The following is a 27,182-nucleotide window of genomic DNA, read 5'->3' as shown; positions in this document are numbered from 1 at the left end:
TTTCCTGCAGTACAATGGTTCTCATGCTGTTTTAAGTGTTCATAAACCAGTTTACTCTATGAGAAAATGTGGAAGTCAAGTACATTGATATATTTCACCGTGCAGTTCATTCACTAACATGCACCAAATATTGTAACTACATAAAGTTCGTTATATTTTAGAAGTTACAAAACATAAGGACTGAGTAATGGAATCATACTGGCTATTATAATTATGTACTAAGAAGTGCATCTATTACAGCTTTTTCAAAGGTCAAAAAACAAAATTTGCAAACCTAAGAAATACCCTGCACATCTTCAGGGTTACTGAAGGAGTATTTGCAACTCTATTTTGAGGAAACAAAATTAGTCAAAGCTCCACAAATGAGCACATAATAGTTGTACAATTTAGTGCTTTAATACATGTTTAAATGTGATCCTCTGTGTAAACTGCAATAGAAATAAAATGTATTCATTTTACTTCTATGCCAAAATATGAGATCTTGGAAAAGAAAGTTATTTGAGTTCCAATTTTCTCAATTGTAAGATGGCTAATATAGTTCCCCCCTTCATAACAACTTCAAATGAGACATGAATAAATGCCATGTTTGGAAACACCCAGCATGATGCCTGGGACAATTGTCTTCTAGAGCCAGGCTATGATAATTGATTGCTACATTTTTAGGAATTTTTGAAAGTTGGTTGCTAAACACAGCCATTATAAAAAATTAAAATAGATAAAATTACAATCAAGTGAATCATATTAAAAACAAAGGTAAAAAGTTAAAATTTATTATTTTCTAATTATTTTACTGCATTTCACATTATGTATGCTTTGAGGTTATTTATATCTATAGTATCTGTATGATGAAAATGCTGTGTAATCAGGTGCTCATGAGTGTTACTTCCCAATTCTGAGTTTAGTGTTCTCATATGTGTGGCTTGCAATCAACCACAGTGGGGACACTTTACACTGTAGAAATTGGCAAACCCAACACATTTGGGCTGTGCGTGTATCTGTGTGTGCTGTTTGTTTTTCACATTTATCAGCAAGCTGCGTTTCGGGCTCATCAGGAATAACCCTCCCTCCTGCCTTATTATCACCTTCTGTCTCCTCCTGCATCTGTCTCTCTCCCGCCTTCCCTCTCTCCTTTCCTTCCTTCATTAGAAAGTTCTTCCTAGTCCACAGAGCCCATTAATTTCCTCTTTCCTCTTTCAAAGTGTTGGCTCTTTAGTGCTTCCATGAATTAAAAAATAAAATAAAATATATATCACTTGACTCAGAAAGATCAAAAGACAATCTTACCTCAAAGTATGTATGAGGTAGAACCAGTGAGTTAAAAATATCTTTTTCCCTCTTCAGATGACTTGCCGAACACATTCATAATTTAGGTTAAAATATGTAAACATTATTGAATTTTTTAATAAAATCATTCAGATTTTCACAAATCTCTTACCAATTCAGGAATAGGAACTGCCCTTATGTAGCAGAAATGGTGGTGTTCCCTCACTAGCATTTTCTGAAAAAAATTTCTGTTGATCTGTTCCTAAAGAAAGGTTTAACTAGAAGATTGATAATCTATGAACAAAACTCTTTGAAAATTGGCTCTTACATGAGATCCCTTTCACCATGAAAAAGCCCATTTCACATGAGGAAGCCCATTTCATCATGCCAGAGAAATCAACAAGGGTCTCTTGTTGTAGGTTGGGTAGTTGCCTGGGTACTGTCATTAATAGTTTCCCACGGTAGGTTTTGCCTTCTTAGCCAGGTTAAAAAAGTGCAACTTGTGACTTCCAGATGCAAACCACAGTTATCAGCCTTAAAATTTGACTGAACATTTGCTTTGCTTCTTTGTGAAGTTCCCGAGGGGTAAGGTTAGAAGTAGAAACAACAGGGGAGTGAGAAATAAAGGGAGAGGGTTTGAAACCACATGTTACAAACAGAGAACAGAATCACAGAACGATACCACGGCAGTGGACTCCAAGACAAGATGGCAAGACAGATGTGCCGGACAAGACACACATGCTTGGCGGCCGGGCCAAAGAAAGCGAACACAAGGACAAAACCATACAGAGATGCTACGGGAGCAGTTCTTGGGCTGCTGTGACTCGATGCAAATAATAATAAAAATAAGAACCCATGGAATTATAACTACAAAGAAAGTTACCCCCAAAACTCATACACTGGACTTGCTGGGTTAGCCTGGATGTATCCCTTGGATGAAACACAAGATGGTGTCATTACAGCCCATGCATTGGTGATGGAGACCATGGTTAGTTGATTAGCTACAAAACTGTTACTGCATGCCACACAATGATCCTGGGCTTGTCCAGAAATAAAAGATACAACAAATACTCTATATCTGCAATAAAATTCTTTTTATGCCATCTGGAATTTGTGGGGAGGGATGTATTTCTTGGTTTCTGCATGTTTCTCTACCTTTCTTGTTTTTTTCCCCTGGCTCATTTGTCTTCTTAATTGTCATGAAGGGGAGAGGAAAGACAAGTGTCCTGTGCAGATATGTGGACAAATAAAAAGGGAAAAGGAAGGAAATTAAAAGGAAAAAATATACATTGGAGGAAGAAGAGGAAAACACAGTGTTTCATTCTTTTGTACACAACTTTCTTGGATCTTGTTGGGGCTCATTTTTTTTTAAAGCATAAATACTGGAGGGATAAGCTGAAGGGGGAAAATTCAAGATTAGGATGGCAAGAAAAGATTTTGTTGCCTTGTTTGATTTGCATATCTATATATCTCTCAGTATTTAAAAAATAATGATTATAATTACTCATAAAAGTATAGCAATGAGTTAAAAATAGCCATAATGACCAAAATACTAAATATGAATCAAAATAAAATAAAGTAAATTGAACCACCAAAAATTCATGCGGCACAAGATGAGGTGAAATAACAAAAAAATGTTCTTCAGATATATACAAGGCATATATCTATTTATATATATATACACAGGAATGTGCATATATGGATAGATATATATGTATTATTTTTTCTCTCTACCCCTCTCAAGGATAACTGGTTTATGAAATCATCATTGTAATTATGATAAAGGGGAAAAAACTAAAGGAAAATTAGCATGCTTTGTTCACCAAGTTAAAACTGTATCATGCATGTTTATGTTGGCTGATGTAAGAATGATGGAGTGAATTTCTGTGTAAAACACATGACTGATGGCAGGGGCTGTTGTTAATCTCTGTTCACATTAGTCTAATCTCATTTATACTGTGTCTACATATATCTGGAATGATAGGTACTATGTATTTAGTATACACATATATAAATATATGTATATATATATATATATACACACAGTACATATACTGGGGCTTATGGGAGAAAAAAATACAGAACATAAAGAATAAAAGAAAACCCATAAAACCTCTCTTTTAAAACCCAATCCCTCTTTATATATTAAATTTTTGCAGGGGTGGGGGTACTTGCTTAATGATTTCATTAAGCTCACTTCTTATCAACTACTTGCACTGGCATTTGAAATCAGGAAGTTCTCATGAGTTTGGCTTGAAATTCAACAGGCCCATCCTTAACCTATTATCTAAGAAGCCCTGGCCCTAGACTGTACTGTATACATGGAATTCAAAGAAAACGTTATGACTGAACTATATTAATTCTTCAATTGTAATCGATCGGAAATTGTGTGTCCCTAACCTAAGATACAGAAAACTGGCCTTTGGGGTTACTTGATTCTGTCACTGGTTGGCATCATCATCTGTGATTTCTCTTGCCTGTCTATGGTCTGTGAGTGGGGTATGTTATCTGTGAAATGAAAAACCTCTCTATAAAGTTCTGATAATGTTCTAGACATTTCCATTGACTATCTACACTGTTCCTTCCCTTCCTATCCATTTTTTCCTTCCATTCTCCTTACTTTTCTGTCTTCCCTAATAGAAAATGAGCTCACAGGAGTCACTAAAAATGTTTTATAAATAAGTAATGTATTAAACTTTCAGGTGAAGTATTCATACATATACATGAATCTTACTGATTCCTCTTCCTTCCCAACATACCAGAAAAACTTGGGTAATGGAGATGAAAATACTTTTTTAAACTTTTATTAGATTTGTTACATTTGTTATGGAATCTCCGATAATGGTCAGTCCATGGGGCATGTGTTTTATGTACACCCTGCCTGCGCTATGAATGGCTTAATTGCCTAGCAGTCAATTAGGAGACTTCCCTATAGTTATGTTTCCATTGTTACTCTAGTTTTCAAAGCATTTTATCATTAGGAATTTAAAGGGCACATGTTGTTCCAATAGCCTAAAAATTACCTAGGGCTGGGATAGAGTTGGGTTATCAAAAAGTGACACAATTTGTCACTTAGTGGGTTAAGGAAGACAGAAACTATAACATTAAATTTAGAATATTAAGCACCCATGAACATATTCTATTAATTTATAGATCAGCAAAAGTAGGATTTAAAGCATTGGTAGGATTTAGCCTAGGCCTAATGTATGAGTTACTGTTTGCTTTTGTATATATTAGAAATATATTATAACTCAAATATAAAAATGACTAATGTCTACAGTCAATAATGATTAATTACACTGATGAATTTTACATCTATTTACGCTATACTTTCTGAAGCTAAATCATTTCTCAGATTACTTCTGTTATCCTTTTACTTGAAGTGTTTTTGAGTGGGCCTGAACTCTCCAAGGCAAAGTTCTCAAACATTCCTATGGCATTTATTTAGCATTTACTACTTGACTAATAGCCACTTGACTAGTAACCTTTAAACAAGATTCTATTTACCAATCATGACTTTCCACCTGGAAAAACCTTTCTAAAATAAAAAAAAATACCTTTTTTTTTGGTAATAAAAACATACAAGGTGCTAACTCTTCAAGCTTGCTGGAGACACTAATGAAAAAATATAAATGTGTTTTTATAAACACATAAGATCACAAACATCGTATTTAAAGCCAACAATCAGCAATTTACTTTCTCTCCCCCATGGATTCTGGAGAACAAGGCTCTATTTCTTTTCATCTTCCATTAGGAAAGTATTAACGTCTTAACGTTGCAGCTGCATTTCCCACAGTGTTCCGGCATATTAAAACTTGAGTTATTTGGCGAGCTTTTAAGCAATTCAATGCCAGATTTTCATATCATAAACACTTTACTGAGGCATCTCAAACGGGTAAAGATTAGAAATCCACTTCCACCTGGAGAACACAAATACGGGGATGCTATTGGTATTTCACTAAATTTAAATTTCACCCACATTGGGTTGGTATCATAGTGAAACTAATAATAACATCAAATACAAATGGGAGGACTATAGATTTGAGGAGTAAAAATGCATCCGAGAACCACTCTGGCAATACTAATTACTTTGTGATCTCAGATTACCATCATTAGTTTAAACATCCCCCTCAATCCAACCATTACAGAAGTTGTTTAGCACAGTCTTATTGATTAATGGATGTGTTTCATCTTTACTTCCTTTGACTGTCTGCCCTCTGGTGGAAGTGCGGCTCCTTGATGTTGGATCAAAGAACATTTAACAAAAGTGAAAGCAAAAATCCTGGCTAATTGACCACCAGAAATATACATCCCTGGATAATGGCTAGGTAAATCAATATAGTTGTTAATTATTGCCATTGCGATTTCTCAGGTGTAGAAGGTGTTTCTTTTTCTTTTTTTCTTTTTTCTTTTCTTTTCTTTTTTTTTTTTTTTACTCTGCTCTGTGACCCCTGCCCTAGGACTTTTGGAACCTGAGACTATAAATATACAAAATTCAGAGAGCAGATAATTTTTAATTATAAAATAGCTAATCTAAAATTACATTTGTTTTGATGTTATTTCCTAAAATTGAGATACTGGGGGTAGGAACAGTGGGGAGGGAGAGAGAAAAAATGGAAAGTCAATTTCATCAATTTCTCTATATTTCAGAGTGTTTTTAGATCACAAAGGTGAACTTAGTAAAGATTTTAAATGTTATTTGGCTTCCATAGTCTCATGAAAAAAAATCTTATTTTCTAGTATTATTTGAATCCTCTCCAGCTCATCTGTAGTTTTGTTATTGTCGAATCCAAAGTTGCACGAAGCACAGTGAAATAGGAGCTTACTGCGTGATTCAATAACAGTACAGTATAGTTGAAAAAGAAAAGGTTTATATGCAAAGTCACAAATCTGAAACATTAAGTAGACATTGACTTCCTTTGTGGGAAACACAATCAGCTCTTATAAATTAGGAAAGTTAAAATCCTGACCCTCAATTTTAGGTAGTTAAGTCCTAATTCAAATATTCTAAATTTTCATTTGAGGCAGATGGCTTCATTATGATTTTATACTTTAAAGGTTCAATTCTGGGTTCTTAAAGCAAATGTTCAGAAATTGTGATCTTACCTGTTACTCATAAAATGCTCTAGTTCCCAGAAAGAGAGGGGTAGGGAAAGGAGAGAATTCTTTTTGTTGGAGAAATGAAACTTTATTACAGTGATATTCACTTATCTAAAATTATAGATTTTAAATAATTTAATGGGTTTTATTTAGCTTTTCACAGGAGACGAAGTCAGAAGTATGGAAAATCTCCAGTGTTAATTTAAGGTTATGAGGCCCTTTGCGAGTCATACAAATTCAGACAATAATTACTAATTGAGCTTTCACTCTGTGTCTTTTTGTCATGGCTTAGGTGGTGCTTGTTGTTTTTTAAGATCTCATTTACATATTTTTCAGAGCAAATACACAAGGAAAATTTCAGATCCCCTGGACTTACAAGGTTGCTAGACCCTCATCAACCAAACTCCTAAAAATGTTATGTTGTCACTGAACATGATACAACTGAGTTACACAAACCATGCGCTGGGTGCCAAGGTGGGATTTTGGTGTGAAATTACCTCTGACTCAAACTCAGTAGCTTTAAGGTCGATTTTGATTTAAAGAAAATTAAATAAGAAAACTAAGTTCATTTAAAATGTAATGTCCAGGGCCCTGGCTGGCGTAGCTCAGTGGATTGAGCGCGGGCTGAGAACCAAAGTGTTGCAGGTTCGATTCCCAGTCAGGGTACATGCCTGGCTTGCAGGCCATGACCCCCAGCAACCGCACATTGATGTTTCTCTCTCTCTCTCTCTCTTTCTCTTTCTCCCTCCCTTTCCTGTTTAAAAATAAATAAATAAAATCTTAAAAAAAATTAAAAAACAAATGTAATGTCCACATGAAAAGTTGAATTAGCATATGCTGAACTGCCCAAATTTATGAAAAGCAAGAGCTTCTAGCAGACTTCAATTAATCAGAAAAGAACTAGAAATTACATGACTCATAACAGAGATAGCTAGAAAATCAAAAACTTGCTCATATAGTGAGAGAAGATAAGAGAAAATGTTAAGTAGAAAAAGGCCTGGATAATTAGTTAAATTTAGTGTATTGACATTGAACACCAGTCCTGGAAAAGATTAACATTTTAGAAACTGAGGTAGTAAATTAGGGCATTCAAAATCAGAATTTTAATCTCAACACTCACATGGAATTTCAAAATCAAAAATTTATATCAAAGTGATATAATTGTCACCCTTACCTGTTGCTGCATGGGCAATGGAAGCCTTCTCTCTAGACAGTGCAGAACCTAGCCCCAGAAACAGCTGTTCAATTGTTTCTGATTTTTAATCTGGGTTTTTTTGGAAAATGTGAAGGCTATGGAGTCATTTCCCATTTAGAAGAAAAAAAGGGCTTGATAGGTCTGTGCCATGTAACCGTCATCAGTGTTAATCTGGTCCCAAGGGCGAAACTTCTGCATCAACAGGAATATCTATCTCCTTCCTCTATTAAATATATCCCTGACATATTTCCCTGTGTAGCTGAATTTCTTACCAGGAATACTTTATGGAGTAAATATTAGAGAGAAGAAATGCTCATCCTTCAAATGTAATGAGTTGAATAATCCCAGGCAAGGGATACCAATATCAGTGTCAGAGCTATATGTTATCTGCTTCAGGGTAGGCACCCGATTTATGTATGTGCCTCTCCCATACTTCCTTGCCGAACAGAGCAGATTGTTTAAAAACTGCTGTAATCCCCCACCCACCCCATGTAATTGTGTCACTAAAGAAAATACTGGCATTGAATTTCTGTCCTCTGCCTTTGAATCAGCTGAAACACCTGTGCAACCACTAAAAAGCAAATGTCATTCAAGTTTGGATCTGTTCATGTTCAATACCAAATGGCAATATATACCCACAACCCGGGAGGGAGATCTAAAACTTGTGAGTGTGGAAAAACCCTCGGTGTTATTAAGGAGGTTGCTATGGAGATGATTATGTGGGAGGAGGCGGTAGTAGGGAAAGATGGTGGTAATATTTTAAAATGATAGATCCTTAATTTTTACAAGAAGACTAAAATGTAAAGTTTGATGAAATATTTTTGTGTATGTATATGGATACAGATATCATTGCTATAAAAGCAATAAAACTAGAGAAAGAATAAACAGGGAATCCAAATTAAAGTCTGGGGATCTTGCCACATTCACATCTAAAACCTTAACACCTAGCACATGCCTAACATACACAAAAGGTATTTGTTGGGTAGGTAATTTAGATAGTAAAACTCCTTATTCTATTTTTTCTGACAGTTCAGTTATGACAATTATTAGAACAGAAAGGACTCAAACCTAGAGATACACTGTATGCTGTCTGTTATTATGTTAGTATAAATATAATATAATGCCTAGGTGCTAAGAAATATTTATTGAATGAATGACTGGATGAATTAATGAATTAAAAACTTGGTGTCCAAGTTCTGGTATAGACTGGAAGCATCTGCCTTCTTTTATTTTATTATTTTATTTTAGTATAGTTGATATACAATATTATATTTATTTTATTAGTTTCAGGTGTACAGTACTGACATTTTTATGCCTTACAGTGTGATCACCCTACAGTGAGAGATGCAATTCAAGTAAACATCTCTCACACTGCAGACTTACTGCAATATTATCGACTACCATATTTTGCCTTGTAGAATGTGTACCCATGTTTTTGTGCATATTATACATGGCATTCTTATAACCATTATTATGGCTACGGTATGTAATCATTATACACATGTATAATGAACATCTTTACTTTTCCCTCAAAATTTTGGGCTAAAATGTGCTCATTGTACACAGCAAAATACATTATATTCCTCTTCACCTTTTTCAGCTATTTCCCCTCCTCCCTCCCCTCTGGCAACCATCCCCTTGGTCTCTGTCTCTGTAAGTCTGTTTTGTTTTTGTTTTTGTTTGGTTGGTTTGGTTTTATATTCCACCTATAAGTGAAACTATGTGGTATATTTCTTTCTCTGTCTAACTTCACTTACAATAATACTCTCTCCAGTTAAAACCACACTTAATAATTTGAGATAATTACACAATAATTTGAAACAATCTGACTAACGAGGTCACGGTTACTTTCCTTCCACACCACTGAACTTCCAAAGGAAGCGATCACACTGCGAAGTGAGACGGCCCTCGTAGTATTGTGTCCCTAAGTAACGCTACGGACGGGAACCCACAGAACTTCCTGGATCCAAAGCCACTTGCAAGACACCAGCAGTCAGGTTTCCACAAAAGTTGAAAAATTGTAAATCACTTTGGGGTCACACCTAGACAATTTTCACTTTTGCTATAGTATTTCTTCATGAAGGTTGAAGTTCTCTAAAATTATCAAAATAAAATGTTGAATGGCTTGCCTTTTTTTTTTTAAGGAAAAGGAAAAATAAAGCAACCCAAAGAATCAACTAGAAAATTCTATGTGTTTTTCTTAACTTTTGCAGAAGTAAGATACCAACCCAACTCCAGCTTTAATTCTCTTAAACATACACAGAAATTCAATGATATCTGTTCTCTATTATATATGTATATATAAATATTTAACACATAGCAAGTCTCAAAACAGACAACTTGGGAGAGTTGCTAGGAAACAGTCAGGGACTGCAGTTGCCTGCTGGACATTACATCACACATAGCTCACTGTAAAGAAAGACCATTAATCATCGAAATGTATCTGGGTGCAAATGGGGACACACCGAAGCTTCTAACTGCCAAAGTCCTGTGAACTTCAGCACAGTGCGTACATCGTGAAGCATCTCAGCGGTTGACATGGCATGGCTCAGTACTAATTTTGTGTTTGCTCTGTTGCTGCAGAAATCATCTAAGCACCCAATGAACAAAATTAGTATAAATATAATACCATGTTAACTGCTGTTGAAATCCCATGGAAAATGCTTTTGTTGTTGCTTGGGTTTTGGTTTTGTTCTGTTTGCCGTTTGGACTCAGAGCAATTCGTGAAGTTGAAATGATCCTTATGACTCCACTTTGGGTTCATGTTTCGGGGCCATTCCCAAACAGGCGTCTTCAGGCTCCCACCCTGCCCTGTCAGCTTCACAGCTGCCACTGGCCACTAAGCACCTACTGCTCCGGTGGTCGATCTGAGTGTTGGATTGCTCCAAGCTAGGTCACATACCATGGATTTTTCTTTAACTTTCAAGGAAATGACTCCCAGTTCCCCTCGGATCCTGTTACTCCTTCCATGGGATTTGATGCTTTCGATTATATTTTAATATTTATATATGTATGCTTATACATATATAGATATAGGAAATACACACATTAACACACTATAATATATATAAAACACATGTATATTCACATATATGTATGTATTGTTTTTTGCAAATGAAAAAATAAAGCAAGCAAAACAAGACTGACCTAACCTACCTGTACTCGGTTCACATTCAACAAAGTCTTCGTCATCGCTTGAACATTCAGCAGATGATACAAGGTCATCTGATGTTGGCTGTGGGGGGAAGAGAGAGGAGAGGGAGAGATAAGGAAACCAATGAACAAAAGCGTAAATGACTTAACATTGTGTCCTGCCGCCATCATCATTACTGTTTCTCTTCTCTAAAGAGGGCACGCTGTAGAATGCAGAATTTTTAACTCCTGTGTAGCTGTGAATGGCTCTGGGTCCAGACAATCTGTGTGGGTCTTATGTGAAGCTGAGAGACCCAAGGTGGCTCTCAGGGACTCATACCTCTGCCATGCCTGACCCTGTGTAGCCAGACCCTCTTCTGACTTTAATTTCAATTTTGAGACTCAGAAGGGCAGGAAGAGGGCTATTACAAATGGTAGGCAATACAAGAGTGCAAGCCACCCCAGAAATGCGCTGCAGCTTTGAGAAGCTTTCAAATGCACATGGTGTGTGGTCTCAAGTGTATGATTTGGTGGTTGTGAATCTATAGGCTGGCATAATTAATGAACACTGTGGAATGCAGTCTGTTCAGGAAATGCATAATGGCTTTTCTTGCTAGCAGTGATTTCTTCATGTAATTGCTGCAATTAGCTGAATTAGTAATGTGGGCCAGCAGAGAGATACCACACAACAGTCTCTGAACACAGGTAAGACTATTTCTGGAGAGCAGAAAAACATTTGTTGCAACAGTAGTGATTCAACTCGAGACATTTTTTTTCCTATTGAATCCTACAGAAACTCCCCAGTGCCAGAGAATCTGATGCCAGAAATATAGGGGCTGTGGGCATGGGCAGTGGGACGAGCCCCTGAGATGCAGTAGCTAAGGAGACTGCTTTGTGTACCTGGTACACAGTGCATGCACGAGAAATACTGTTGAATTAATGAACTGATCTATAGATCTTATGTAAAAAACAAAATTATATCCTACTATGTACATAAGGGTACTCAATATATAGAGTATACACTGGCTTGCTAGTCTTATCATTCATAATGCATTGAAGTCTGAATCCATATTAAAGAGGAAAAGAAATTACAAGCGAGATGCTGTGCTGAACAGGTATACACACTTATTAGTTATAGTTATTGTTAATTAATTCAACATAACCTCATAACAATCCCCTGGGACAAGGATAATTATTATACTTTTAAAGGGACCTAAAGTTCAGAGAGGTTAAGTAAGTTGCTGAAGGACACACAGCCAGTGAGAAACAGAGTGGGGGTTTGAACAGATACATCTTTGTCAAAGTCTGCATGTGTGGCCCACATAGGCTTCTCTATACCTTTCCTTACATGATATTGTGGACTGAATTGTGTCCCCTTAATTTCCTATGTGGACATTGTAATTCCCACACCTCAGAGTGGGACTGACATATGGTCTTTAAAGGGGTAATAAAGTTAAAATGAATTCATTTGGGTAAATTTAATCCAAATAGGACTGGTGCCCTTATCCAAAAATGAGATCAGGGCACAGGCACACGAAAAGGGATGACAATGTTTTAACAGCACAGGGAGAAGATAGCCATTTACAAGCCAGGGAGAGAGGCCTCAACAGAAAGTAACTCAGCTGACACCCTGACCTTACACTTCTAGATTCCAGAACTAGGAGGAAATAAATTTCTGTTGTTTAAGCTACCCAGTCTGTGGCACTTTGTTATGGCAGCCTGCGCAAACTCATACACATGACAACCCATCTGCTTAGTATTTCCAGACAACATCCTTTTGAAGTAGACATAATGGGCATAGAATGACCGGACAGAGCAATGAACAGTAGAGACACCATATTAGGCAATTGATTTCACTTAGAACTGACAGTGGCAGAGAGGTGCCTTAAACCACGTTATTGATCTTTATTCTACATCTGACAGGCAGATACTTCAACACCTGTTCTTCCTTAAAGTTAATGGAAAAAGAATTTTCAAACATGCATTTTTTTCAATTAGACACTAGTGAAGTGCGCACTTCATTTCCAGCAACTGAGGCTGGCAGTTGTGCTCTGGGGCCCCGTTTTTACTGTGAGCAAAGTGGTGAGCGCACTCCCCTGGGGGCTGCTGCTGTGATGGGGCTCCATGCAGGTGCATCCCCGGTTCATTGGGCAAGGGCAGTGGCGAGGGAATAAATGTTGACTGTACGCATGCAGAACGCAACTATAAGAGACAAGCACCATTTTTGAAAGGGCCACAGTCACTGTTCAGTCACTGTAAAACAGTAAGGATTGTTTGAGTGGAGGGAGCGGATCTTAGGCATTACAAGCATTTATGACCTACCAATAGCCCATAGTACTTAAATGAATATATACTGTGTCTGTGGTATTAAAATTTTATGGGATAAGGGCAATTAGGGAAAAAATGTCTAAAAATACTCCTTAATGGGTAGTAATGAAAAAGTGGTTGAGAATGCACTTCTAAAGTATAATCAATTAGAAAATTGTTGCGGACTCGATTATAAGGACCTGGCAGAAATGGCTCATATGCTGCTTAACTAGCTTTGGTCCCTAGAAATGTGTGAAACCTGGTGACTTAATGAAAACCTAGTGAGCTCATCTGAAGGGCAGAAGGTCAGGCAAGAAAAAGGCCATGGAGCAAATGCATAAAAACTACGCATAATGGCAATAGAAGCCCCAAAACACATTGATGTAATATTAGTAGAATATTCAACTTAATTCTAAGAAAGTTATCTTAATTTTTGTTGGCCAAAGAAATGATGTAAGATTTTTTTTTTCAAGAAAAGTACTAGACTGTGAGGTTGAAAGGATATTTACTATTTTCTTCTTTCCCCACTTCCTAACACTACACAAGTTTTCTCCCCTGTGGTTTGTGCATAGTAACGCTCTCCTTCCTCAATACCACCTCAGCTTCTGTCCCCGAAGTGCTCCTGTCCCCCACTGCAGACCCAATTCATACTCTCTCCCATGTTCTCACCCGCTTTCTCCCTAGTTCACTGTCCCCAGGCCCAGTTCCTAGAGATTTGTTTTCCGTACAACCTTCTGTATGAATATGGATAAATGCAAAGTTCCTCCCAGAAAACAGAAGCACATTTGCCAGTAGCTCTGATAAACGGTGGCTAGACTTTCAAGGTTAAATGAGAGGCAGACTAGCAGAGTGTGGTAAGAGCAAGCCTGACTCTTTTTCCTGAACTTTCAGTTGGTAACCTGGGCGAGCAAGTTACCTCTCCTCTCCAAGTCCCAATGTTTTCATCTGTAGATTGAGATGCACAGAGAGTCCCCTCGCTGGTTGGTTATTGATTTGAACGTAATGTTAGCAGTGAAGCTCTATTCCTGGCATATGGTACATGCTCAATAAATACTAGCTAAAACTAAAACAATCAATTAGTCAATCAATAACACCAATGCATCTGCCATGAGGGGTGATAAAGACAAATACACTCATGAAGATTCTAAGAGAACTTGAAAAATAATTGAAATTCAATTTGTTTCCAATGGCTCTGAGTCCAGACATTCTGGGTGGGTCACATGTGAATTCATCCCTTACTTTTCTTTCCTTCAAACCTCATCATCGCTATTTACAGCCGCAGCCAATGAAACTCCCAAAGCAATGACAAACCTCTCAAACCCTCCTTGCTCAACACTGAACCAACGTTTGTTTATCTGGAGAACCTGACTTCCAGCACTGCTGTGCCCGTCCCAGCACACTGCACAGTTTCAGAAAAACTCGCTGTCAGAGGCAGCTGGCTTCAATCTGCTGAGGACTCGGGATTAAGAACACTATATTTAAGGATTTGTTTATTTATTTATTTTTGCAATCTTGGTCCCTGCCATGTAAACAAAACAAAACAAAACAAAACAAAACCTCAAAGAGTATAGCCAAGGGTATTTTTTGAAAATTTTATTTATTTATTTTTAGAAAGAAGGGAAGACAGGAAGAAAGAGAGGGAGCGAAACATCAATATGTGAGAGAAACAGTTGGTTGTCTCTCGCACACCCCCACTTTGGGACAGGCAACCCAGGCACATGGCCTGACAAGGAATCAAACCAGTGACCTTTTGGTTCGCAGGCCGGCACTCAATCCACTGAGCCACGCCAGCCAGGCCAAGCCAAGGTTTTTTGGATATGCGCTTAGGATCATATCCAAAAGTAATGACAATATGATTCAAATTTACCCTCAGGACACCCAAGGCTTCATGAGTGCCTTTTAGTATTCTTCTTTGTGTCCTTCCTCAAGTATAAGTAAATAAATGCAGCATCTGACTCTGTGCTTTGGAAGAAAAGGCATACTTCTTTTACTACTGGTTCCCATGGCTGATATAGTACAGCAGATACACACAGGCTGAGGACACCATTATCATAAGTAGAACAGAACTACAGACTTTTTGTCTTTAAATAGCATGTAGCAACCCTAGGCTGTGTGTGTGTGTTTTCCTAAAATACAACCACTTTTCATAATTACTCATAGCTCCTTAGAGGGAAAGAGTAGTCAGTACTTTTAAGAAGAAAAGGATATTTGAACTATCTAGAAGCATGCCTACTAATTACATTTAACACTTATTCAACACTCTCTATATTCAGGCTTTGTGCTAAGAAGTTAATGCATAAACTCTTTTAGTAGTCGTAATAACTAAGGGTGTAGACATTTTTCAGTAACATCTGCTATTTTTAAGGGTCCACCATCCATCCATTCTCCATCAAGTTGCAGCATTGCTTTAGGAAACTCTTCTAATTGGATCATTATGTCAAGAATGTTCATCAGGGTACCTTCCGTGTCATCTTCTCCATATTTTCTCCTCATAACGATTGTCTAAAGCTCTCATAACTCCCAATGGCTGGGCTCAAAGTGTTTACCTATAATGTTTCCTACATGTCAAAAACCAACTTTATAAGTCATTCAAGGAAGAATAAAAGATCTATGACTACTCAAAACCAAATAATTTGATCCGGAGGCTGGGCTACTAGATCCACTGTCAGTGATATATGACTATATTACAATGGTGTTTGGCTCATTCATTCATTCATTCATTCCTTTATTACTTTAATAAATACTCGATGAACACTTATGTGTCAAGCACTGTAACAGTTATGAGGGATAAAGTGATAGATAAAACACAGTTCCTCTGCTCTGGGAATTCACAGTCCCTGAAGAGGCAGCCAAGTAAACAGGCAAATTTGACATAGCAAACTGAATGCTATGACAAGCATAAACACAAGATGCTAAGGGAGCAAACAGCAGGGGAAAAGAGATAGCTCCTGGGCAAAGGGGAAGTGGAAAATGATCCCCCAGGGACAGGCGGCAGAGTAGCTAGCTGGGAAGCTGAGAGCTACGGGCAGGAGAAGAGCATTCTAGGTGAGAACAGTCTTACAAAGGCTCAGAGGTATGAAGAAGCAGAGTTGACTTGTACATCTATGAGTAGTTCAGGCAGACTGGAGTGGAGGGATATAGTATGAGAATGACAGTATGGCAGTTACTTGATTTACCGTGTTATTTGTGAAAATTTGGACAATGATCATGAATTTAATATCTTGCCCTATAAGACTTTTCTCCTTCTCCCACTCCCTACATATCACCGTATTATCTGTCGCATTTCCTTTGGAAGCCAGTATGTGTGGTTTCAAAACATAGTGCGTGGGTCTGATTACACCCATTTCTCCACGGTGCTGATTAAAGGCCTTGCTTTGTCTTCTCAAGAGGAGGAAAATATTCTCCTGTCCCTATATATTAGCAAAGTCCTATATTAAAAGTAATAATTCACCCTACCCTGTTTTAAAATATGAATTTCATATTTTTAATTCACATGTTGAAATTACTTGGTTCTGAATTAGGAATCATAAAACTAAAGATAGGTATTGTAATAACTTTCAATAAAATATCTCTCTGGCAGGATCCCTCTTTATTCCTTTCCTGAAAGAATTTTTATTGCATTTATATTCTTTTTTCCCCCTACCAATGTTTATTAAAATTACCTTAGAATAAACTGGGCCAGAAGAATGCTCAAAATTCTGTCCACCCAAGTAAATTTATAGGTAAATTTATCTTCCAATTTCCTCAGTCTCACCAACCTGGCTTCTCATTTCCCTCCAATGAGTTATTGTTTCTATAATCACCTGCTTCTAATTATTTACTCTGAAGGGCTCGACCCCATTTCAGCACAAGAACCGTTCCACATCATTCTTCATTGCCATATATCACTTGGTGGCGAGAAAAATGTCTGCGCCATGATCAGAAGAGCTTGAGATCGTTTCAGCGGGTCCCCTCTTTACCGCCCAGGTGTCTACTTGTGGCTTCCACTTCCAGCCTTTAGCCCTTTATCTTATACGGAGAATAGGCTAATCATGTTGGGGGATAATAATTTTCCTCCATCCAGCTCCTTGGAAGCATGGTGATTTGACCGAGATTAAGTGCAAGATAAAATAAGTTCTGCCACTGAACAGCTTTATGAAATTATAAATAACACACTCAAGAATGATGATCGCCTTTCTTCCAGTGAAAAAGGAAAAGGGAAAGGCCCATAAATATTCTGAAGTCCCACAGAAAAAAGCCATATATCTCTGCAGCTGCTTCATGCTAAAAAGAATTAAATTCCTTCAAATGCTGGGTGTTTTCCTTTCCCGCACTCTACACTTCCATTCTGAGACGAGTCGGCATTTTAAGCAGCTCATGTGAGGGAGGGTCTCCAGCAGCTTCATTATGAGTTTTCATTCCCTACTTAAATAAAGGATGTCTGAGATGCTTTTAATTAAATAAGAGCCCATTGACTCCAGGTAAACCTATGAATTTTAATGAGTGTTTAGAAGTTTGACCATCTCAATTTAAATTTATCTATTAAGATTTTCATTATTAAGTTCTTGCCATTGAATAGGTCCATCTTTGATCAATGCTAATAGATAACTCTTCCCCCCAACACACACACACAAACTGTATAATTTTTAGACTGTACCAAAGACAGAAAAACTTAGAACTTGGACAATATTGTTAGAAGCAATAACCTCAAACCTCCCCCCATCCCCTGCAACCAACACCATCATTTCATGCAAATCAAACCCATTGCAGAAACAACCTTAAGGTATAGTTAAGATTTTGTGTGATTGTCTATACCTCATTGTGTTCTTAACATCCCCTTTATATCCATCTTTAAAAGAAGCCACTGACACTATTATGTGAAAAGGACACAATTAACACTCAAGTGTAAAAGAGGCATATCAAGAGACAGGTTCTGAATGATGGAGACAAAGTTGTAGTTTGGTTAAGAGGCTTTCTGAGTTCTCGTGTCTTACCTCTATCTAAGAATCTTTAATGGAACAACACATTGTGAATTTTAAAACCACCTTTTGGGGTTCATGTCATTGCATTTTTTAGAAGACATTATTTTCTTCTTTTCTCTCTACCCACTCCTGGAGAAAAATCATTTGCCAAGTAAGATCTGACTGCATATGTATTTTAGTTGGCTCATATTTCCATGAGATGAAAAGGCTTTAAAGAGAAACACCCTGGGCTAAAGATACTGCATTCAACATGATCAAAATTAGTTAACTGAAATAGAGCTCTGTAAGAAAAATAAATATAAAAAACAAACAAACAAAATTACATCATCCTGTCCATATGATTTTATTTATGCATGCATTTTGCTCATTCAATCAGTCTTCCATTAACTGCCTAGGATGTGCCAATCACTGTCCTGAGGGTTAGACAAACCCAGTCCTTGTCCTCAGGGAGTTTACAGAATACTGAGTTTTGAGCCAGACCAAACTAGAAACTACTGATCAGCTGCTAAATCATGAGCTGCAAAAATGTAAAGTGAGGTTCATAAGTAGTACCCACTCTAACAAAAATTGACTGTTTATCCACTGTCATTAAAGATAGCAGTTTGTATAGGAACCCAAGCAAATAGCTTCCCATTAAACTCTGTCCACTCTCAATAGCTTACACATTCTTCCTTTTCTTTTTCACACTGCATATGCTGGAGCAAGAGAAAGAATGACATGATTTATTGAAGATAATAAGTTTTGCTGATGAATTAACCTGTAAGGAAATCCCTTTACAGACTCAAGATCTAATTAGCAGTAGAAAAATTGAGTTTAGCTTAGCCAGATTTTGTGCCAAGGATTGGGGCCCTTTATTTTTGGTCTCTGAGGTCTTCCAGGATTATATAAATAAAGGGGGTTTGGAATCTTTTTATTTTCTTTGCAGTTTTAAGATTTTTCTTCCATCTGGTCAAAAAAGGAAGGGTGGATCAAGAGAGAGGGGAGGGAGGAGGGAGAGGAGAGGAGGTATAAGGGGGATTAATCTATCTGTTGTTCAAGGCAGCCTGACAGAGGGAAGAAGAGTATTGAACCACAGAAGATTAACCAAACTTCAATGTACCTTCCCAAAAGCAGGAGGAATGTAATGCTACGTGGTGTTCCACTGATAAGCAAATCCCTCTAAATCCTTTCAATTTATTTCTTGGCCTGGAGAAATGACATATTATTTAGGAGGCAGGAAAAATAAATAAATAAATAAAAACCGCCTACCAAACCCCTCATCATCTCCAGGAATCTAGATCCGGCGCCTATTGATCGCATACACATAAAGGTCTGGCTTTCCTGGCTGTTTTTCTTATGGGTGCAGTCTTCTCTGGGATGGCTAATCAGAAGGGCTTGGCTGTGTTTCCTCTGTAAACTCCTTTGGTGCTCACCACCAACCTCGTTTTGAGTGTTTACGGTCTGACCCTTATAAAGGAATGTCAACAATTTAGCTGAAGCTCCAAAGACCACCTTCTCTCTCTCTCTCTCTCTCTCTCTCTCTCTCTCTCTCTCTCTCTCTTTCTTTCTTCCTGCTTTCCTTTCTTTCTTTCTTTCTTTCTTTCTTTCTTTCTTTCTTTCTTTCTTTCTCTCTCTCTCTCTCTCTCTCTCTCTCTCTCTCTCGCTCTTTCTTTCTCTCTCTCTCTCTCTCTTTCTTTCTTTCTCTCTTTCATTTTGACTTGGTATTTCCTCTTAAGTGAGTTGTTTATTCCAATATTATTATTAAACCCAACCTTCAGTTTTTAAAGGGAAGTGACCAAGGCCTCATATTAATGTGACCCACAAACAGAGGTGAATGTATCAGTTAATGGATGTTAAAAATTCTAAACAAAAGTCTTCAGTATGGAAAGCACCAATGTGTGTGTGCATGTGTGAATTTTTGGGCCAGAAATGTTCATATGATTCATTTCTCCATGTTCTTTCTCGTCCTATAGTTCAGGGAGAAGAGTTGGGTTTTTGAAAAAAGAATAGGAAAAACAAAATCTTATTTCTTTATGAGATGGTCTTTCTCTTGACTCTCTATTTTGTAGTCTAACCTCACCATCCAACACAAGAGAAACAGCCCTTCCTGGCAGGTTAGAAGACTTAATAAGACCAAAATATTAGAGGAAAAAATAGGAGTTGCAGGATACAGCCAGTCTTGGATATTGGTCAGCAACTCTGAAAACAGATGTAAGGTCAGCCACTCAGCCCAGAGCAAATAGCATTCTTTCTCAATCTTTGGTCTCATAATGAATTAAGGTATGCCAGATGAGCAGGAGAGAAAGGAGTGGGAGAACAGCAAAATATTGGGAATCAAACATAACCTAATATTTACTTAGTTTATAGGACACTTTTACTGAAAGAGTGTGCGATGCATGTGAACATCTGCCAGGTCTGTTGATGAGAACGAGAGTTGAGAACTGCTACCTTCACATGAGCATGACTGAGGTTCATGCCCAATAAACAAGAAACTAAGAAAGAAATGCAAGCTCAAGGCATTGTAGAGTAAGCACAAGGAATAAGAGCATAACCTAGAACTTAGTATGTGGCCAAGAAAATGTACCCAGAACAATCAAATGCAAAGAAGAGAATGTCAACTACAACTGATAAAAAGACAAGAATGCCTTTAACTTATCACACTGAAGAGAATATTTCCCATTCAGCCATGTAATGTAATATTAGAAAAGTCAGATACAGGTGTCAGAACAACAGCAGCAGTTAAAGGACATTTTACATGATTTAATAAAATAGCGAAGGAGTTACAGGTGATCTGTAGTTAAGACTGAGTCAGAACTGTGAGAGGAAAATGAGGGGCAATTGAACAACATGATTTCAAACCCCAAGAGAGGGAAAATACAAAGGATTTCAGCTTTGGAATGAGAATTCATCCCTAGTTACTCATGTCTGGAAGATAATATCAGTCTCCCACAGAGAAAGACTGGGGAATGAATTCAGATAAAGATCTTTGATTTGTATAATAAATTCTAAGTAAGAGAAAGTCTTCAGGTAGTATTGCATGGAAATTCAGGAACCCAGATGGATTTAGCTTCCAGATGTTACTTCCTCACTCCCAGGCTGCAACTAGCTAAAGAGATAATCCTATTGGGGCTGTAGATTTAGAACAATTTGCAAAAGCAAACACAATAGAATTTCTATGGGGGAAGGGACAAGACTATTTCTCATTTCTGATGGACAGCAGCAACACGAATTTACTGACAAAGTGGGTTCTTGAAATACAGCAGGGGTAACCCCAGGCATGAGAACTATGCAGGGCTTTGTACTTGATTTAATGGTCTGCTCTCACTATCTTGAAATTCTTAACCATTTTATTTTCAAACTTGTGTTTTGTAAGTGAAGTTCAACGAGACAATGGAGTGTGTGCATAAGCAGATGAGACACATGCAATGTGTGTGCCCACCTGTTTCTGCCCCCATATAACATGTACATAGAGGGTTTCCAATGCCCCATAAGCACAAGATTCCAGGGACCCACCATGTGTGGTAGTAAGATGAGTCAAACAGATATCTTTGAATGCATTCCCCAACCTGTCTTCCAGGAAGGTTGGCACTGTCTTCCAGACTAGAGGGACTACAAATAAGTTCTCAGTCCAAAGCTGACCTTTACACTTCCCTCTTGCAGAGTTTTATATCATGTCCTTTGAAATGAACACACAGGTAAGTGTGTTACACCTACTGAGTAAGTGGGGGCACTGACAGCCCCAATAGGCTATACTTTCCCTTTAAACAGAAGTTGCTTAGAAAGCAGAAAGAAGGCAATAAGTGTTCCAAGAAACATGAACAATGAAGGAAACCTATCACATCCTTTCTTATTCTCTGTACTAGCCAACCATTCAAAATAATGGCATGAAAGAAGAAGACGGGGTAATGCAGATATCTTTTCCTTTCAGGACCAGCTTATTCACTGGTAAGCTGAAGTTAGAGGGTGTTTGTAGAGGTGTGTGTATCAAGAAGTGAAATAAAAACATTTGAGTTAGCTTTGTGCAGTGTTTCCAGGCTTCTGAAAAGAAGAAAATACATTTGCATCTATGAGCTATGGAATAGGAGTTCAAAACATAATATCGATTGTGTTACTTCAGCAATTCCACATTTGAGTTAAAGGCTCTTCTATTTGCAGTTAAAACTGGCCTTGCACAATACAGAGTTGAATGGTAATATTAACACTAATAAACAGAAAATGTGGCTCTTCTTTACTTAAAATGGTTTTAAATAGCAAATAAAAATAACCACTGTGACAAATTGAAAGACTGTGGAAGAAAGGGAAAAGCTTGATATTTCAGTACCTTCAACATCACTGTTTCCTACTTTATTTTGCACTGGTTCCTACAAATTATGTAGCTGCCCCTGAGAACAATTCTGAAAATTTTTCTGAATAGGCCAAAGGGATCTGACATAGTTTTCAGAAACTCAAGTGATGGCAAATAGTTTGTGCTCCTGAAACTGGGTCCCTTGTGCTTCCCTTTTGGCCTCACGCCCATGGATCTTAACTAACTTTCTCTCAAGGGCACTTAGAGAAAAAGAGCACCACCGCTTATCTCTAAACTGGTATGCCTCTCCCAGTGCCCATGCCCACAGCCTTGCTCCCCTCCACATCTGCCTAGAGCACTGTTCAATAACATTCCAGAGACTAGCCCTTAATGAGGTCCCGGCCCTTGTTTATTCTGACCTCCTTCCAATTCAAGGAAGAGTTTTCATGTAACCACTTTAGAAAAGGATTACGACTGCAAGTTTTCTGAACAATTTACAATGTCCTTACACCTACCCAGTGGGAGTGTGCCGGACGGCAAAGCCAGAACTGAGAACTGATCATACAGAACCCAGGACCTTTACTAGCACAGATTGTGAGGCAAACTTCCCTCTGAGAACTTGGAGAGCCGGCTGATCTTGGAAAAGTAGACTGTCCTTCCAACTGAACATCTTGGGAGTAAAAATCAGTAATTGCCAACTGTGCTGAGTCAGCGGCATCTTTGAAAACTGTGTCAGAAGAATATTTTTAATGTATACCCTGCCTCTTTGAAAGAAATCAATATGTCATTTGCTGAAACTATTTTTTTATCCTAGCATTTTTAGTTAGCTTTTCTGTATTTCCCTCCCCACTCCTTCTCAACCCATAGTCTTCTAGAGAGCAAAGAAAAAAGTGTTTGTTGGTATTTATATTGATTCAATTACTTTGAGCAAAAAATAAACAACTAAATACAGTGGAGTAGCTTTAATGATGATCTTTTAGGGATCAAGATCTCTAAGCAATGCAGTCTTTCATTCTAGGTGATTGGAAATAAACAGAAGTCAATAAAACAGGATTACCTGGCAATAAACAAGAGAAGCCACATTCATAATTTAAGAAGCCGCTTTTTATGTATTCATTACTGAAGAATGAACTTGAGCACCATTCTATTTTTGCGGCTCATATATTTCCTCCCAGCACGTAGTCTGTCTCTTGCTTTTTTGTTTTCTGAAAGGTGCTGAAAAAGAGTCTCTCACACGTATATCCAGAAGCTTCTACATTCCTAAGGCTGCTCAAAGGAACCAGAGGCAGATGAAGGCACTTAGCATACTAGGCACAAATTGGATCCTTGGCCCTGGCTGGTGTAGCTCAGTAGATTGAGCATGGGCTGTGAACCAAAGTGTTGCAGGTTCGATTCCCAGTCAAGGTACATGCCTGGGTTGCAGGCCATGACCCCCAGCAACCACACATTGATGTTACTCTCTCTCTATCTCCCTCCCTTCCCTCTCTAAAAATAAATAAATAAAATCTTTAAAAGAAAGAATTGGCTCCTCAAACACATCCTATTCCAGACCTGTCTATGTCTGGCTAAGTGCTGGGTGAGGAGGAGGGCCTGGCATACCATGGGTGTAGAACCTGGAACATGGTCCCTGCCTTCAAAGCGTTTATAGTGTAGCAGGAAAGGCAAATGTTAGTGACATTGTCAATATCCATTCTACTCTTCCTCCTTACTAGGGCTGGCATCCTGACTGGCCTAACTGAGCCTCCTTTACAACTAGAAGTGGCCATGTGGCATTAATTTGGACACAATGACGAATCAGGAAGTCTGCGTTCTAGAAATACTTATTTTATTCCTGATATATTTTTAAAAAGAAGACTTGGCTGGTCCAACTGCTTTCCCTTCTTCCTTGGGTTTGGATGGGGTATTTTGAGCTGCAGCAGCTATTTTGTGACGATGAGGTGGCAAGTGTGATGGAAAGGCCAAGAAAAGACCTGACAAGCTACTGACATTGCCAAATGTATGATATGAGCCCAAACAAGCAGTTTTCTACTTTCCAGACTCCAGAATTCTTGTTAAGTAAGAAGATTTATCCCTTCTTCAGTCACCATGGGTCATGTTCTCTGTTGCACAGACAGTGAAGACAATCCTAATGCAGAGAGAGCAATCCACAGAGAGCAGCCAGAGACAGAGATGACGCAAAGCACCTAGTAGTCTGCCTTTGGCACACATCAGTTCACCAAGCAGCATTTTAGTACCGTCCAAGAGGGACTTGGGAAGCTGCCCAGTCACTCTGGTGCTTCATCTACCGATTCTGTGGCCCAGAGGAGAGTCCAAAATGAGCTCAAAACAGGAAAGATGGTTTTGGAGTCGGGTAAGCAGGGGGAAACATTTTCACCTTCATGAGAAAAATAGTTTCAATTAGACATCTTGTTAGTATTTGCAATGAACACATCCCAGACTGGATGATCACCTCCTGCCACTATTGTCTGTCTTGCTCCTGTCTGTTGCCTCATTACTCTTCAGGAGCAAGCCCAAACCCTCAAAGTCATTCTGAGTCCTGCCTGCTAAGCACCACACCTCTGGCCACCACGCTCACAAAGCCCACCTCTAAAATGCTGCTCTGTTTTGCATTTCACCTGCCCTGGTTGTTTACCTGGATGAATCACGAGATTCTCTAACCAGACTCCCTGCCTCCACTCACCTCTCTCTTTTCAATGAACCTTAGAAAGACTCACTAGGATTAAAAAAACACACACACACACACAACTTTCAATGTGCCATTCTCCTGATCCAAATTTATCCCATTGCCTATCAAATAAGTCCAGACTTTCAAAAAAAGTATTTTTAATTCAAGATCCTCCACCTGTGGGTCCTGATGTCACCTTGTAGCACTCTCTTTTACTACTCTCTTTGGCCCTGTAAGCAAGTCCTCATTCCAACTATTTAACAAATGTTTGCCATGCTCTGAACAAGCCCGATGAACTCCTGACAACGTTCTGGCTTTTGGTGCGCCTCACCCAGCTCTATTTGCACTTCATTCCACTTATGCCTGTAAAATTCTACAGAGTCTTCCTCAGGCCCAACTGAAATACATGTTTCATGCAGCATTTTCCTGATCCCTTTGGCTGAGAAATAAAATACTCTAGCATGCCAACTCAGTACTTTCTTCAAATCTCACTTGATGTGCTGATTCTATTCTGACTTATAATGCATATCTGACTTGTATTTCCCTTCCTTGATTGCAACTTGAGGGAGGGAAGGAGTCTTGCCTGGGAAAAAAGGGTTGTGTTTGGGGTGAGAACGCATGAGCTCTGTTCCTGGGGTGGGGGCTCAGGGCAATGATCACGCACGTTGCTCTCCCTACTTCTCTTCTGTGAGTTTGAGACAAGGAAGGACATCTACCGCGTGCTATTCTTATGTGGACTAGAATGCATATGAGGATGTAGCAATGTTACCGTTCTGTGGTGTTTTGTTAATATGATGACATTATTATTGGTTTGAAATCACCTCAGGACTATGACAGTGCTGGGCCAGATCTTGAGTGCACACTGTATATTTAAATGGATAGCAGAGACTTTCTGAATGTCTGTTGATTTTAAATAGAACTGGGCAAGCCAGGAGTCAGGCTGACAGAGTGGCATGACAGGGGTGGAGAGCGAAGTACTTCCCATGCTGGTTGAATGATTATTAATCCTGACCTTGGGAGGTGTCAGGGGCAGGAGCATGTTTATCGAGAATGAGGTGGCTCTGGAAGAGTTTATTTACTTTCAAGATACAAAACATCTCTTTGGTTCAGACAAGCCCATAAGCAACTTATCTTGCAATTTTACAACCATATACCAGGGAGTCAATTATTCATTTGTGGGACTATAGATTTAAAGTAAGTCAAAGATTGTGTAGTATTCTAGAAATTGGGACAATTTAACATTTTAATAGACCAGTCTTTTGCAACAAAAGTCCAATACATCCCCCAAGAAGAGATTTGTGTTTCCCTTCTCATTATTCCCAAAAGCCTTGGCTGGGCAGAGATGGAAAAATCAACCTGTGGTTCTTTGGCCATACTAGTCCTGTCTCACTTAAACCTTTAAGTAGAATTCTCTATATAAAAGAAAGCATAAGTGTAATGGCTCTGAATAAATGCCCTGTAAAATGACTGTAGCAATTACGCTGTTTGCAAGAACCTCTGAGTCCATTAAGATAAACATCTATCTTTGAATATTTGCATTAATACACTGGACTGTTCTTCTTAGATAAATCTTACTTGAACATTGTACAGTTAACACAGTTTATCACCCCTTTGCTCCTCTTTTCTTCACTACACATACTAATGCTTGGAGGGGGGGTGCGGTTGAGAGGGGTGGATCATTTAAGTAATCCTAGTCTCTAAACATCTTTAAATGCAGAATAAATATACTTTAGGTTTTAAATACCTTCATAGACTGTATACTCGGGAACACATTGGACTGGGCTCTTCATTTCCCACATAAGTAATATCTTACAGGCAAAGGCAATGAATGCTTGTATTTAAAATAATTTTAATATGCTTCCAATTGCTCAGCACACAGAGGCTCAAATGGAATCAAAGTCCCTAGCTACTTCTCTATTAAAGAAGTATATCTCTTTATTTATGTCATAGGATATATCTATAGCTATATCTGTGCTCTAAGCTTGGGCCCCAATTTAATTATCTTTTACAGCCAAATTGGGAAAATGCTCAAGAATCTCTAGTACTTATTCAGAACACTAGTTCGCTGCTAAGTGAAGGGCAGACATATCCCCTAACCAGTGGGCATCTTTAACTGTCCCCTGTGGGTGTCACTGGCTGTAACAATGATATTGGCAACGGTAATATAAAATTTAACAGTCAGTATTTAACAATCAGTGCAGGAGAAGAACTCATTAATCAGAACAGACGGTGGCCATAGTATGGGAGCTGGGTTCCAGAAGCTTCTGCCATCCCTGACCTCAATCTGCTTTATGG

At 38.3% G+C, this 27,182-nt stretch overlaps 1 protein-coding gene across 26 annotated transcripts in view; it reads right to left on the bottom strand.

Moving 5' to 3' along the window:
- Positions 1–27,182, bottom strand: part of NRXN3 (neurexin 3) — a 1,483,875-nt gene that overhangs the window by 37,257 nt on the left and 1,419,436 nt on the right. For 22 of the 26 annotated variants that reach the window (XR_006783762.1, XR_006783763.1, XM_045822489.1 and 19 more), the window contains one exon: positions 10,715–10,793. Coding sequence is in view for 24 of the 26 variants with exons in the window: in XM_045822489.1 (XP_045678445.1) it covers positions 10,715–10,793 (79 nt within the window). In the remaining 2 variants the exon portion in view is untranslated. Of the gene's footprint in view, positions 1–10,705; positions 10,794–27,182 lie in introns of all 26 variants that reach the window. The other 4 variants (XM_045822497.1, XM_045822499.1, XM_045822504.1 and 1 more) reach the window with 1 other exon arrangement.

Source organism: Phyllostomus hastatus, unplaced genomic scaffold (genome assembly GCF_019186645.2).
Source record: "Phyllostomus hastatus isolate PE091 unplaced genomic scaffold, TTU_PhHast_1.1 phas_scaffold_501, whole genome shotgun sequence".
Classification (NCBI taxonomy): Eukaryota; Metazoa; Chordata; class Mammalia; order Chiroptera; family Phyllostomidae; genus Phyllostomus; species Phyllostomus hastatus.
Note: the sequence above shows the minus strand (reverse complement) of the source record. Positions and strands in the feature narration are given on the sequence as shown.